At 40.7% G+C, this 14,376-nt stretch overlaps 1 protein-coding gene across 1 annotated transcript in view; it reads right to left on the reverse strand.

Annotated features, from left to right (window-relative positions):
• Positions 1-435: 435 nt before the first annotated feature.
• Positions 436-14,376, reverse strand: part of LOC143275669 (sperm flagellar protein 1-like) — a 29,435-nt gene continuing 15,494 nt past the window's right edge. Inside the window, exon 2 of the mRNA XM_076579949.1 lies at positions 436-14,231. Within this exon, the coding sequence (XP_076436064.1) occupies positions 13,624-14,231 (608 nt within the window). The 3' untranslated portion in view covers positions 436-13,623. The remainder of the gene's footprint in view (positions 14,232-14,376) is intronic.

A 14,376-nucleotide genomic window follows, 5' to 3' on the forward strand; every position in this document is an offset into this window, starting at 1 on the left:
TTTTCATTTTTTGGCAAAAGTTGGCCATTTAGGTGTAGGAAGCATTTATGAAATTTTGTAGAAAAATATTAAGAATTGGCTGAGATATTTGCGTTTTTGTACCCTTTTGGGTCGTGTACGACCCACGATAGCCAGCGAAGGTTAAAGCACTCTATTCCAAATGAATATTCTGTAAATCCATATCTATTTCTTTCATGTGTGTTTGTGTGTCTATGCATGTGTGCAAGCCTGTGCATGTGTGTCTGCATGTGTGTCTCTGTGTGTATGTGTTCTGTTTGCTTTAATATCATTGTGTCTGATGCGTATATTGTGAGGGGTTTTGAGAGGTTTGAAAGCATAATTTTATCATTATTATTATTATTATTATCATCAAAAATATTATTGTTACAGACATAGGAGAACATTAATAAAGCAAAACGACACCAGCAATGTTGTTGAAAAACCTTTATTTACTGGCACAGGAGCCAACAGTCTACAATAATTCTAACCAAGGCTGAATTACACAATAGGATGGACTAACACACTGTATAGTACATGAACAACATTCCATTTCACCACAGCAAAATCGTTACTGTTTCACAACCAACCCATCAAAACAAACTGCTTCGTTGTGTAACATTTAGCACTTCCAACAATGTTTTTTTTCTTCACATAAAATCACATACCACGGGATAATATTACTGAAATAAAACAAGTAGCAGTAAAACCCATTGTTCCCCTTTTCCAAGAAAACATGGAGCACATGTTTTTTTTATGTTCCTTTTGACACTGACATTGTAACAGCTCTGAAGTTAACGTATATTCAGGTTTAAAAGTCGACTCATCTCAGGTGAAGATGTCAAAGAAAATGTCAAATGTCAAAGATTCAAAGAAATTTGGTCCATTTGCCCCTTGTGCGGTGTTGGGAATTCAATAATAATGCATACAGACTGAATCACAACTTCAGTCCTCACCTCACTCACCTCAGGCCCATAACTACTGAGTAGTCGTTGGGGTAAACCTAAGGACCGCAGACGCAGCCTCCCTTCTCCATCTGTCTCTGTCAGCAGCTCACGTGTATGGAGTCCAGTCCATTCTTTGATGTTCTCATGCCAGTTCTTCCGCTGTCTTCCTCTTCTTCTCCCACCCTCGATGGTGCCTTACATGATTGTTTTGGACAGACTGGTGTGTGGAGTGTTGTGCCCAAACCATGTCAGCTTGTGTCTCTTCACAGTTGAAAGGAGAGGTTCCTGAGGTCCAGCAAGGTTCTTAATTCTGTTCCGTGCACATTCATTGTTCCTGTGTTCGATCCAGGAAATCTGAAGGAGCTTCCTCAGGCATTTGTTCTCGAAAGCCTGGATCCTCCTTTCAGTTTCGGCCGTCAGTCCATGCCTCGCAACCATACAGTACAATGGAGACCACCAGGGCTTTGTAGAGTTTGAATTTTGTGGAGAATCGGATGTTACTTTTCCACACTCTGTTCAGTTTGGACATGGCTGCAGTGGCTGTCCCAATACAAATTCTTATTCTGTTTGCAGCTTCCATCCTTTGTCAGGGTTGCTCCTAGATATTTGAAGTTTCTAACATCTTCCAGTTGTTCTCCGTTCATGAAAATAGTGGCATGGTCCATGTTCACGCTGTTTACCATGGTTTTGGATTTCTCTGTGCTGACCTCCATTCTGTAAGCACCCGCTCTGTCAACAAGTCTGTTGGTAAGTTCCTGCAGTTCTTCGTTTGTTCCCCCCATCAGATCTTTATCATCAGCATATTCGTCTGCCACCAGTGGAGATAGAAGTCTCATGGTTTTCCAGTGCATCCTGCATTATCCTTTCCAAGAATAGATTAAACAACACAGGAGAGAGGATACAGCCTTGTCTGACACTGACGGTCGTTCTGAAAAACTCCCCTAATTGGTTGTTGAGGAGCACTGCACTGTTGGAGTTCTTGTACAGGGCCTCAATCACACTCACTATTCCTTCAATGTCAAATGAAACAAGCATAAACACACACACATACAAACACATTGACAAACAAAATCAAAATTCAGCATATTGACATGTATGTTCTGGATGTAAGGACAAGTTACACATCCTTCCCAGTTTTTATGAATTTGGCTTTCTTCCCAACACAAAAATAAATTGCTTAAAACAAACATTGATGAATGTGATCAATATGAGGAGTTCGTATTATACTCCCAGTTTGGTAAATTGTACTTACCACGTCAAACTGATGCAAACCTGGCCTATCTGTTTGCTCTTCTCGGCCAAAATTTATCGCGACAACTCAGTGATACGACATCTCACCGTCTGCTAGCCAATGAAATGCTGTTTCCGGCACAAGGTAAACAATCATTCAAATGGCCAGTAAAGAAAAACGCACGTCAAGAACCGTGGGGATGGACGGGTGGGTATTTGGGTTTGACATGGTAAGTATATTTAACCAAACTGGGAGTTTAGTATGAACTCCTCATTTTGGTGTCATATACTGTACCATGTCAAACTGATGCAGAATTCAAAGCAAACGGAGGAGGGCATCGCCTTCTGGTTCACATTGGGAGCCCTTGAAACCATGACAGCTGAGTTAGCTGCGACAAAGGAAACCCCTAAGGACCATACGCCATGAGTATACAGACTTTCTTGAAGAGGAAATCGATGAAGGATATGTATGAACGGCAGAAGGCCACCTGCAAATCCTGGCAAAAATGCGCAGAGTACAGAAAGGTGGCTGAAGTGGCAACAGCGCAAGCCTCCAGAGCTATCAGAATTCTGCATTAGCGGAACTGAAAATGCCTAAGGTTCTGATGTGTAGGCGTTCCGACTAGGGTGGGAACGGGAAGTAAGGAAAGGCATAAGCAGTCAGCTTGCTCCAGTCCAGAGAAAGAACATTCGTTGCCCAAGCTTTCATGTCTGAAACCAGTGTGAAAGGAATCAGGGGTCCTCAACAGACCAATGGTAAAGGGAACCCCCATCTGTGGAGACCATAACGACACACCCCTTACAGGGTGTCCTTGTGTAGGGTCCACCAAGTGGAGGACGCTCTTGAACCTGCTACGAGTGCCTACCTAGGTTGGTACTACTCCTATGTGTCTTGCTGAAAGCTCAATGCCTAGTAGCACCAGCAACGGAGAGCCTTGGACCACCACATAAGGATATCCAAGGCCCCCCTCCCTCCCCCTCTTTTTGTGTCCATGTACACGACAGTAGTGTTGTCCACGAACGCATGAATATTCTGGATGGCTTCCTCTGATGTGGAGTGGAGGCAAGCCCAGCAAACTGCTGCAAGTTCCAGAAGAGTGAAGTTTCACTTGGCTCCCATGATGACCCAATCACGGCTGCAAGGAGTGAGCCAGAGTGGGCTCCCCATTACTCACGAGGATGCATCATGAAGAGTGCCACTTGAAGTAGAAGGGAAGGGGGGTGGGGTGGGGGGGGTAGATAAGTTATTGCTGATGTATTTCCAGGAACCAATCTCCCAGATGTGCATGACCCTGGACTACACCCTCTGAGACCAGCCTTGTCTATGTGCACCGTGAACTGAACACTGAAACCCCTGACCGACTGTTATGGACCGTATGGCAATGTTGTCCCTAAGAAGTCAGAGGACTGGCTTAGGGCGAGAGCGTAATGTCCCTTTTGTTGTGACACTCCCTGATGTGTGCACAGCTCCAGAAATCTGAATGTGTGAATTGTACACAGGGCCTGTGACTGTGCCAAGTGGAGTCAGGTGAGTACGTACCTACCTAGAGGAAGTGAACTCTGAAATGAACCTGGAAACCCATGCCAGCCCCACTGTCAGTAGAGGATGGGGTGCAATGGAATGACCAAAGGGGAGGGCAGAGAACTGGGTTACCCTGTCTCTCCACATGAACCTCAAGTACCAGTAGGATGCCGGATGAATGAGGATCTGGACACGCACAACCTGCAGGTTTAAAGCAGTAGTACATTGCACTGCTGAACTGTCTCTCAAATGCGTGCCTGAGAGTCCATAAGAATGTGGCCCTGTTGAGGGGGACAAATCTAGGATTGGTTGCCACCCTCTCAGGACCTTTGGAATCACAAGCAGGTGTCTCTAAAACCCTGGGGCCCCAGTTTGGGGTCTGATGTCTGAGGTCTCTACACAAGATTCAGTGCTATATAAATACCATTATTATCATTATTATTATTGATGTCACGCCTTCAAGAAGCCGTGAGACATCTCCGTCATCAAAATGCTGTCATGCTCCTCGAACTTGGGTACATAAGAAAGAAGATTGGGTCACAGAGGAGGGGGGAATCTTCTGCCCGAAACAGCATGCACCCCAATTCTAGCACCAACGTAACCCAGTCATCGAGTCCCACTTCACGCAACTGTTGTGCATTGGAGAGAAGCCCTACTTGCCGGGGCTGAGCGACTAGAGGGTCTGAAATGTGTCCGTGTCATCGGGGGTGTAAATAGGCCCCCTATCTGTGCAGGGGACAAAGACCCAAGAGGGAGTGCTGCTGGCTGGGAATTGACCATGAGGCAACATTTTCTTCTCCTGGGTTGTTAGAGAGATAGATGACAGCACCCCTTCTGGCAAGTATAGAGTTGATGTGCTGGCTGGTAGTAGTGTCTGCCTTAACTGTCAGGCACGCAGCCACTCTGTCACCCAAAGTAGTCAGCCGTAGATGGCTGAAGAGTTAATGAGGTTCAGGAGAAGATAACTCCAAACCTCGCAGGAGTCCACGCTCATACCACACATGACTGGCCCTGTAAGGGAAAGCGGCCAAGGCATAACACCGAGGAAACATACAGCAGGCACTGACCAGCCTATTTGTCCCCCTCAGCCAGCTGTCATGTAAGAAAGGATGGCCAAGGTAGGGGAGGGCAGGCGTTGTGGGACAAGCCCACTGTCCCACCAAAGTGGGCATCACACTATAGTGGCTGTGTGAACGGGGATGAACAAGGACCCAACCGCGCCCATGGAAGAGTCCTCTTCATTTGTCTTGTCTTCTCTGTCTAACGAGGTACTTCCCCAGGGGGACAGACCCCAAGGACAGACAAGGACTCCCTACTGGGCAGGGGTAGAGAAAAATTACCCCTGTCATTGAGGGCAGGTTTAATGAGCCACTCTAGTGCCATCTGTGGGAACTTATGGCAAGCAGTCCTGGGAGTGGTGCTGTGGTGCCAAAGAAGGGTTAATGGTGACAGTGTGATGTGAAGGGCAGTTTCAGAAGGCTGATGGCAGAGTGACCCATGTGGGCAGGGTCAGCCCCAGTACTGTCAGGAAGGAATTGGGTTCAGCCTGATCAGAAGGTAAACATGGACTTGACCTGTCATCCAGGGGAGGGTAAGAAGAATCATCACCTCCCACTCTTCAGAACATTGGTTCAAAATGGACCACCCAGACCATCTTGGGCAGGGTATTATTTTTCGTTATTTCAGAAATAAAATGAAATCCATGCCTAACAATTCCCATATTACATTCCTTACAAATTATGTTTTCTGTCTTCACTTTCTCTTTTCCTATTTCAATCTACAATTTAGGATTACTGCAATGACACATTATTAATGGATTTATGTATGTATCTTAAAGTACCAATATTTTCGTATTCATTAGACATAATATCTCATAATCTGTCCACCTGACAGTCTATAACTATCTATATAGATATGAATGTTCATTTTGTTAATATCATCTTGTAGTGCATAAGATTCAGAGCCTCACACCCCACTTTTGATTTTACACTGAAAGAAATTCTGCAGACAACAAACAGAAACATAAATTATTTTCTTCTCTCTTTTTTATTTTTATTTTTTACCAGCTGCAGACAAACTTTGATATTTTAACAATCAACTGTACTGAACAAATTGAAATTATACATGCACATTTGTGAAGTTTGTATTGGAAGAGGCACCACACAATCGTAAAACAAACTCATAGGTAAAAAAAATGAACATCCTTGCTGCAATAAAATTTAAAAGCAATATGGCAAAATCTATGTGAAACAAAAGTATTGATAATGGCAATGAGTAGTATGACCTTGATATATATATCTTTCTCTTCCACAAACAAGCACCAACATGAAATATAAAACCTCAACTCCGTCATTGTTCAGTCAGCTGGTACATTATCAACCTATAGTGCCCTATGCCAGCCAAAAGTACAAATATTCATTTTCAATGAGACAATGTTACACATGTGTTTAACATTATCTACCACCAATATTGTGTAATAAGTATTATAATGTATTTGTCATGTGTGTGTGTGTGTGTGTGTGTGTGCATGGAAAAGCATTTGCATAAATGACAAAATGGTTGCAACAGCGCAATGGCCGAGTGGTTAAAGCTGCTAACTTTCAATCTGAGGGTCCCAGGTCTGAATCGCAGAAAAAGCGCCTGGTGGTTAAAAGGTAGAGATTTTTCCAATCTCCCAGGTCAAAATATTTGCAGACCTGCAAGTGCCTGAAGACCCTTCATGTTTATACGCATGCAGAAGATCAAATATACATGTTAAAGATCCTGTAATCCATGTCAGCATTCAGTGAGTTATGGAAACAAGAACATATCAAGCATGCACATCCCCCAAATGGCGTATGACTGCCTACATGGTGGGGTAGATAAGCATAACAGTCATACATATAAAATGATACATGTCTGTATCAGTGTATGTGCATGTGCCAGTGTGTGTGACTGAAACCTGATTGAATGACACAGAAAACAACTGATTAGCGCCCAATGGCAGCTGTCAGCCGGCTGTACCCAGGTAGGCAGTTTGTAAAGTGCTTAGAGCTTGGTCTCTGACCAAGAATAGGCGCCGTATATGTATCTGTACCATGATCATCAAAACAACAATGAAATATGGTATTGGTAAGAGAATGATTTAATTTCCCCTGTTAGTCTGCTGGAAAAGAGCTGTTATTCACTCTCAAATCTCACTTTTCCTTACTTCTCTCTCTTTTTCTTTCTCATAACCCATTCGACAAACATATTCAACCCATGTAGAAAACTTAAAAAATGAATAATCTGTTCACTCGTTTCTTTCAAAAGAAAGTAACATTCAGCTTTGAATCTTTAAAACCAAACTCTCTAACCATGGCACAGTTACTGTTGTTCAAGTAAAGCAAAAATAAATAATCTATGCTCAATGTCATTTTCCAGCATTTCTAAAAAGAAAACCCCCAACACATTACCATAATCTTAATCTGTTTACTTTTTTTTTTTAAATCCACTTGTAAAACAACTTAAACATAATTCAAGGAATGTACCTAACATTTTCATTGCAGTCTGAACTTCAAAGCAAACAAATGCCCTATAAGGAGGGGGCAATATGACTTCAAATAAAATCAAAACATATTTAGATGAAGATGAATGATAATGGGTGTGATGAAGATGCTGCTATGGGGGTCCATACAGGTTGAGACTTCTTGATACAGATTTCTCTCATATCCTGGTATCAGGCTGAAAAATATACACACCAACAGTAATGGTCAGGAAATTGGAGCAACACACCCTAAGACACATCCGTGAAATGGATGACCCTTGACTTTGTGGTCCTGTTCTTCCCATTTGAGTTTGTAGCTCACTCAGCTCTGGGCTCCTGTTCTTCTCATTTGAGTTTGTAGCTCACTCAGCTCTGGGCTGGGTCGGAGCCAGTCACAGGCTCAAAAAACACACATGCATTTCTTGTCATTAATCTGTAACGCTATCCACTTCATGACAGTGGCTTGTCGACTTACTGCTTACTGCCGCCATGACCCTCCAGGGTTGTAGGGGCACTACTGGAATCTTCTGAATCTTTCTTCTCTTGTTGTCTGCAATTCCCACATTTCTTGTACAGATTTAAGTGTGGGTTTTTACATGTATGACCATTCGCACCCTGTCATACTCCATTTCTGGGGATGAACATGTTGGGTATATTCTAGTTTACATAATCAACTGAACACTGACAGGGATCACAGGGTCTTCAACATACATATTTCATCTTCTGCATGTGCATTAACACAAAGGGAATTAAGGCACCAACAGTTCTGCACACAAAATGACATGGTGAATTAGAAAAATCTCAGACCATCCTAAACCCCAGCATGCGCCAATACTGGGATTGAACCACAACCTTCAGATTGAAAGTCCTACACAATCCACAAGGTTCCAGCACCCATGGATCCGGAATGAAAAAGTCTGGCTTGTTGAGGAACACATCAAACGTTAGAGATTTATCAACACCTCCTGCACCAGCAGAAGCAAAGATGATTAAATAAATCCTGCATGTCTTGAAATTTTCACTACAGTTGATATCCATTTACACACAATCTGATGGCTGCATGAATTTCAACATTGTCTACCTTTAATTGTAAGCTAAACATATCTGCCAGCTAGTTGTATATTGTTTTGCACTTCTGCATTCTTTCACATAAATATTTCACTTTCACTCCTCAGTTTTAAGTGTCTGAAAAGACTCTGAAACAGAATGGGAGCATGCAGACTGATCCATATACGTTACACCACATGTGCATTACCAAAAAAAACACACAACAACACAAAAACAAAAAAAACAAATAAGAAAAATTGCAGATGCCTGAACTGCGCATAAACTCAACACACTGGTCACGCCTTGACAGCATACCTTAGTTTGTGTAAATAAAATACTTGAGCAAAATAACAAATACATATAAAATGCATAAAAGTACAATGAAATGAAAGATACACAGAAGGCAATAATGTGAGAGGTTGAAATAAATGACAATGACTGAACAACATTATAATTAGATGAACAATAATGACCACAAATCATTCATAATTTCATTTAACTGGTTTTTTGTTGTTTTTTAACAGCTTTCACACACACACACACGCACACCTGAATGTACACACAGAGACACAATGTTGATGAAAGTGAATAAAAAAGATCAGCAACAACAAATAATAAGAATGCCCTACAACATTATGATCTCAGCAATCTTATTTAACAGATCTTTCCAGATATAAAAGTTATAGTAAGATTTTGGTACAGTATCATATCATTTTTGCATGTAACATAAAACACAAAAATAAGTTAATTGAACATACAATCAAATCAGAATTATGACAGGACATTGTCAATTTGATCTCTTGATATGTAGATATATATATATATATATATATATATACACAAATATATGGTATTAACCCCACTCCATTCAGCACTTCAAAGATGATTTGAGGCCTATTCCTTGTAGCAGATGTAAAATCAATTTTCAGAAGTTTTACATTTGTGCATGCGCAAGATGCATTCTACTCTAGTCCTTAAAACAGAGGTCTTATACTCGTAACAGAAGTAAAATCAAATTTCAGAAGTTTTACACTTGAGCACACAAAAAATACATTACACATAAAATCATGGCAAGGATCTAGTTATCGTGGCGATGGTATTTCTTTCTTTCTTTTTTCTTTATTATTTTTAAGCATCTGATATGGTGGAAATATGGTTCAGATGTGATAAATTAAATATAGGGTTAAAAAAGAAAAAGAAAAAAAGCTCTAGGCCACTTATGAACATACAGCACAGTTTTCTTCTGGGGGGCATGGTGAACTGATGTTGAATTTCCTTCAAACGTTGGTGTATGCCACCAGTGTAATGAGCACCATTCTCAACCAGAGGTGCTTTCTTCCACATGCATTCAATTTTTTTTTTTACAATGAAAGTCCTCGAGCTATCATTAAAATACTGATAATAATAACAATTACCAATGTTTGACTCAAACAATGATTTTTTTTAAACACATGTGTTCCTGCCTGAAAAAAAGCTGTTTGTGGTGGACTACATGCAGCCTGCATATTCTAAATCATCTATCGTTTTGATCATTTTATGAAAACACCTGCTTTTATGAAGTGGTCCTAAACTTTTTTGTGAGCTCTGTATTTTCATCCAGTTGAGTGCTATGCCATGCTATTGAAGAGCACATCTTTACACTGCCTTCTACCACACTACAATACTGTAACACACAATAGTGCTGAGAACTGCCCAATTAAGGACTGTACAGTAAAGCACAGTAAGATAGTGTAGCGACTCTCGGAACTTAGTCATTCGAGTTTCTTTTTATAGTTATCTTCCTTGTCTGTTGTTAGGGTTAGGAGTTCCTTCCCTTGTTGTTGTCTTGAGTAACGTTTCGTTACTTCGTCGATCTTTTCTGAGATATATTAAATCTCACAAACTTATGAAGTCTGTGTCTACAAATTATTGTCTTCCTAAAATAGACAGCACAGCACAGTAGAGTGCTGTGCAGTACACTTAATAACAGTACAGTCAAATTCAGCACAGTGCAATTAATTAATACAGTCCAGTTCTATCCAATCCAGTCCAATACAGCATGCTTAATTAGCACATCTTCTAGTCCAATACAGCATGCTTTATTGGCACATCTTCTAGTCCAATACAGCATGCTTAATTAGTACATCCAATCCAGTCCAATACAGCATGCTTAATTAGTACATCCAATCCAGTCCAATACAGCATGCTTAATTAGTACATCCAATCCAGCTAATAAATCAAGCTTAATTAGTACATTCAAATCTAGTCGAATTCAAAACAGATTGTTTAATGAGTACATCCAATCCAGTCCAATACAGCATGCTTACTTAGTCCAATCTAGTCCAATGCAGCATGCTTCATTAGCGCACTCCAACAGTGCAGTTAATCAGCAGATGCCAGTCTAGTCCAATGCAGCATGCTTCATTAGCCCACTCCAACAGTGCAGTTAATCAGCAGATGCCAGTCTAGTCCAATGCAGCATGCTTAATTAGCCCACTCCAACAGTGCAGTTAATCAGCAGATGCCAGTCCAGTCCAATGCAGCATGCTTAATTAGTACATCCAATATAGGGAAGTGCAGTTAATTAGCACAGTCCATTCTAGTCCAGTACAGCATGCTTTATTAGTAAAGTCCAATACATCGCAATGCATTACAGTACATTCCAGTGCAGTACAGTATGCCTAAAGGGGATAAGAAGTGATCTGAATTGATGACATACATAAATAGATTTTTGACTCACTTGTGTAAACAAAGTGAGTCTATGTTTTAACCCGGTGTTCAGTTGTCTCTGTGTGTGTGTGTGTGTGTCTGTGTGTGTGTGTCCGTGGTAAACTTTAACATTGACATTTTCTCTGCAAATACTTTGTCAGTTGACACCAAATTAGTCATCTTGTTTAAAACAATATTGCACCTCTGGGATGGGCACAAAAAAATTAAAAAAGAAGCCAAATTATATGCAAACTGCATTTACTGTTATATTTATATTTTTTGTATTCTCTAAACTTGGCACTTGGAATTCTTATTCTGACACAACAACAAGAGCAGTCATTACTATCATTTTTTGTTCAAACAGGAACTTCTTTTGCTAAGCATGGAATTTTTATTTATTTTGCAAACGTTTTGGTGCAGATAGTAAAAAAGGGAAATTACTCTGTAATTAATGCTAGGGGACTTAATTTATCACAAGTGAGTCTTGAAGGCCTTGCCTCTCTTGTTTTTTTTATAGTTATGGCTTGACCTTTAAAACAAATCAGAACGTATCTTGAGAAAAAACTTTATTTCAACATGATGCTTCAAGTAGACATGGAGGCCACCATTCTGTATAAGGTTTTGACATCACAAGTTCAAAGACTAACTTTTGCTTTTGGCTGGCTGGCAAAGCAGATCAAAATGAATTTACTAGTATTAAACCCAAGTTTATGGAAGAACAGTTAAAACAAACCACTGAAACATCAATAACATACACAGATCAAAGCTGTGAGTGCCAATGTGGAAACTACATGTTTGCCAACTCTGTTGTGCATGAAGATAGCATATGTTGCAGAGACAGTATGAGTATCAGTAGCTCAAGGAGGCGTCACTGCGTTCGGTCCAATCCATATATGTTACACCACATCTGCCAAGCAGATGCCTGACCAGCAGTGTAACCCAACGCGCTTAGTCAGGCCTTGAGAGAAAAAAAATAAAATAAAATAAAATAAAATAATGATTTGACTGTTGTTGCTTTTGAAAATGATGAATGTGATGGGCCTGCAGTTTAAAACACAGAATGTCGTCACTTCCCAAAGCTGTCCTTAACCAAGCAATCCTGGAAGTTTGCTATGTGTAATCGATGAACTGACCTCTTTCTGTTTCCTTTGAAGAGGAAGGTGGCAGAATGGTTAAGACGCTCAGCTGCGAATATAGAGAGTCCGGAAAGGTGTGGGTTTCAATCCCGCTTTTGCCCTTTCTCCCAAGTTTGACAGGAAAATCAAACAGAGCGTCTAGTCATTCGGATGAGACAATATACCAAGGTCCCGTGTGCAGCATGCACTTAGTGCACTGAAAAAGAACCCATGGCAATGAGAGTGTTGTCCTTTATCAAAATTCTGGCGAAGAAATCCACTCTGATAGGTACACATACATGCATGCACTCATGCCTGATTAAGCATGTTGGGTTATGCTGAGGTCAGGCATCTTTCTAGCAGATGTGTTGTAGCATATATGGATTTGTCTGAACCCAATGTCATCTCCTTGAGAGACTGAAACTGTTTCCTTTCTAGAAAGCCAAGCCCAGACTGATAGTATAAATCAATGTAATTGCTTTAATGTGCATGCATGATGAGTTCAGTGCATGGTTCTGTAATCATCGACCCATCTGCCAGGTTTTTAGAGCATTATGCAACTTCACTTCATGTCCCCTTTAATTAGTACAGTCCAATATAGGGCAGTGCATTGAAGTACAGTTAATTAGTTCAGTGGTACAGTACACTACAGTACAGTGTAAAGCACTTCAGTACAGTGCTCTGTGGAGTAAAAGTAAAGCATGATACACTGAAGTAAACTGCATTATGCTATGGTACAGCACATCACAGTGGTACACAGTGTAACACCAAACACAGGAACGCTAAACTATAGTGTTCATTTCAGTACATCATGATTCAATACAGTACATCTGAATACAGTATATCACAGTATCATGCAGCAAGCTACAGTAGATAATAGTACAGTACAGTGCACTAAACAGTACATCAGGTTACTGTGCATTTCATTACATTATATAATGGTACCTTGCAGCATGCCATAGTATAGAACAATACAGAACAGTACACCACAGTACAGAATAGTACAATATAGTACACTATACAGTACATCAGGATACAATATAGTTCAGTTCAATAATACAATACAATAAGAACAATACATTACAATAAAGAACAGTACAGCATAGTTCAGAAAGTATCAAACACAACAAATACAGAACAGCACAGTACAGCAGAACACAAGATTTCATACACTGCACAATTTACTATACGATACATACATAACAGCACAATACAGAACAGCATAATACATTACAGTAAAGAACAGTACAGTACAATACAATACACAGCAGCACTGTTCAATACATAACAGCACAGTAGTACAGGACAGAACCACAATACAGAACAACACATTACAGTATAGGACAGGACAGAACAGCACATTATACAGTACAATACAGAACAGTACAGTATAATATAGAAAACACATCATACAGTACAATATAGAACAGTACAGTATAATACAAAACAGCACAATACACAACAGCACAGTACATTGCAGAACAGCACTAACAGTACAATACAGAAGTGCAGAACAGTATTCATATGCTGCACAGCACAAAACATAAATATAGTGCAGCATGGTACAGGACCTCATCTTCTACCAGTTTGTGGTAATTTCTGCACACAAGCCTGCAGATCTTCAATGCGAATGTCTTTAAGATGCACGAGATGCTCAAGCCGTTTGATCTTTGCCTGCAGAATCTTAATGGTTTCGTCCTTCGCCAACACTTCCTGTTCCTTTTCCTCCAGCAGAATCAGCGGCACCCAGTCATCCTGTGGACGTCTGGCACCGCCCTTGTGCATCTGTGTCATTCCTGAAGCAAACTTGACACCGCCGCCCCCAAACAATGTTGTGTTGACATTCCTCTGTGAACAGATTCTGCTGGTGGAGTACTGATCAACATCTGGGTGTTTGCTTTGCAGTGTCTCCTTTCTCTGCTGAACTTTGATATCCCACTGAACGCACGAAAGGCGAGTCTTCAGCATGAAGAGGACGTGCTCAATGACCCCAGGCTTCGAGGCAACAATCTGCTGTATGACATCTTCGGACAGTTTGAACTGCAGTTTTCTCAAAACTTTTCTGTTGAGGGTGTCCCAGTTCTCCATCTTCCCTAGGGTTTTGTTGGTTGGGGGGTAGTTGTGGATGTGCACCAGCTTGGGAAACACGTGTTTAATCACTTCTGCAACCAGGACTCCATCTGCAAATTTAACAATGAATACCTGCATACATCAGTCAGACTCAAAGCTCTACTGATTCTAAGTTCAAACATTTGTTTGTATATTCATCCATGTAGAAACAAGCACTGCTGCTTTATATATATGTGCTAAGAGACAGACAGGGAG

Source organism: Babylonia areolata, chromosome 30 (genome assembly GCF_041734735.1).
Source record: "Babylonia areolata isolate BAREFJ2019XMU chromosome 30, ASM4173473v1, whole genome shotgun sequence".
NCBI classification, from domain to species: domain Eukaryota; kingdom Metazoa; phylum Mollusca; class Gastropoda; order Neogastropoda; family Buccinidae; genus Babylonia; species Babylonia areolata.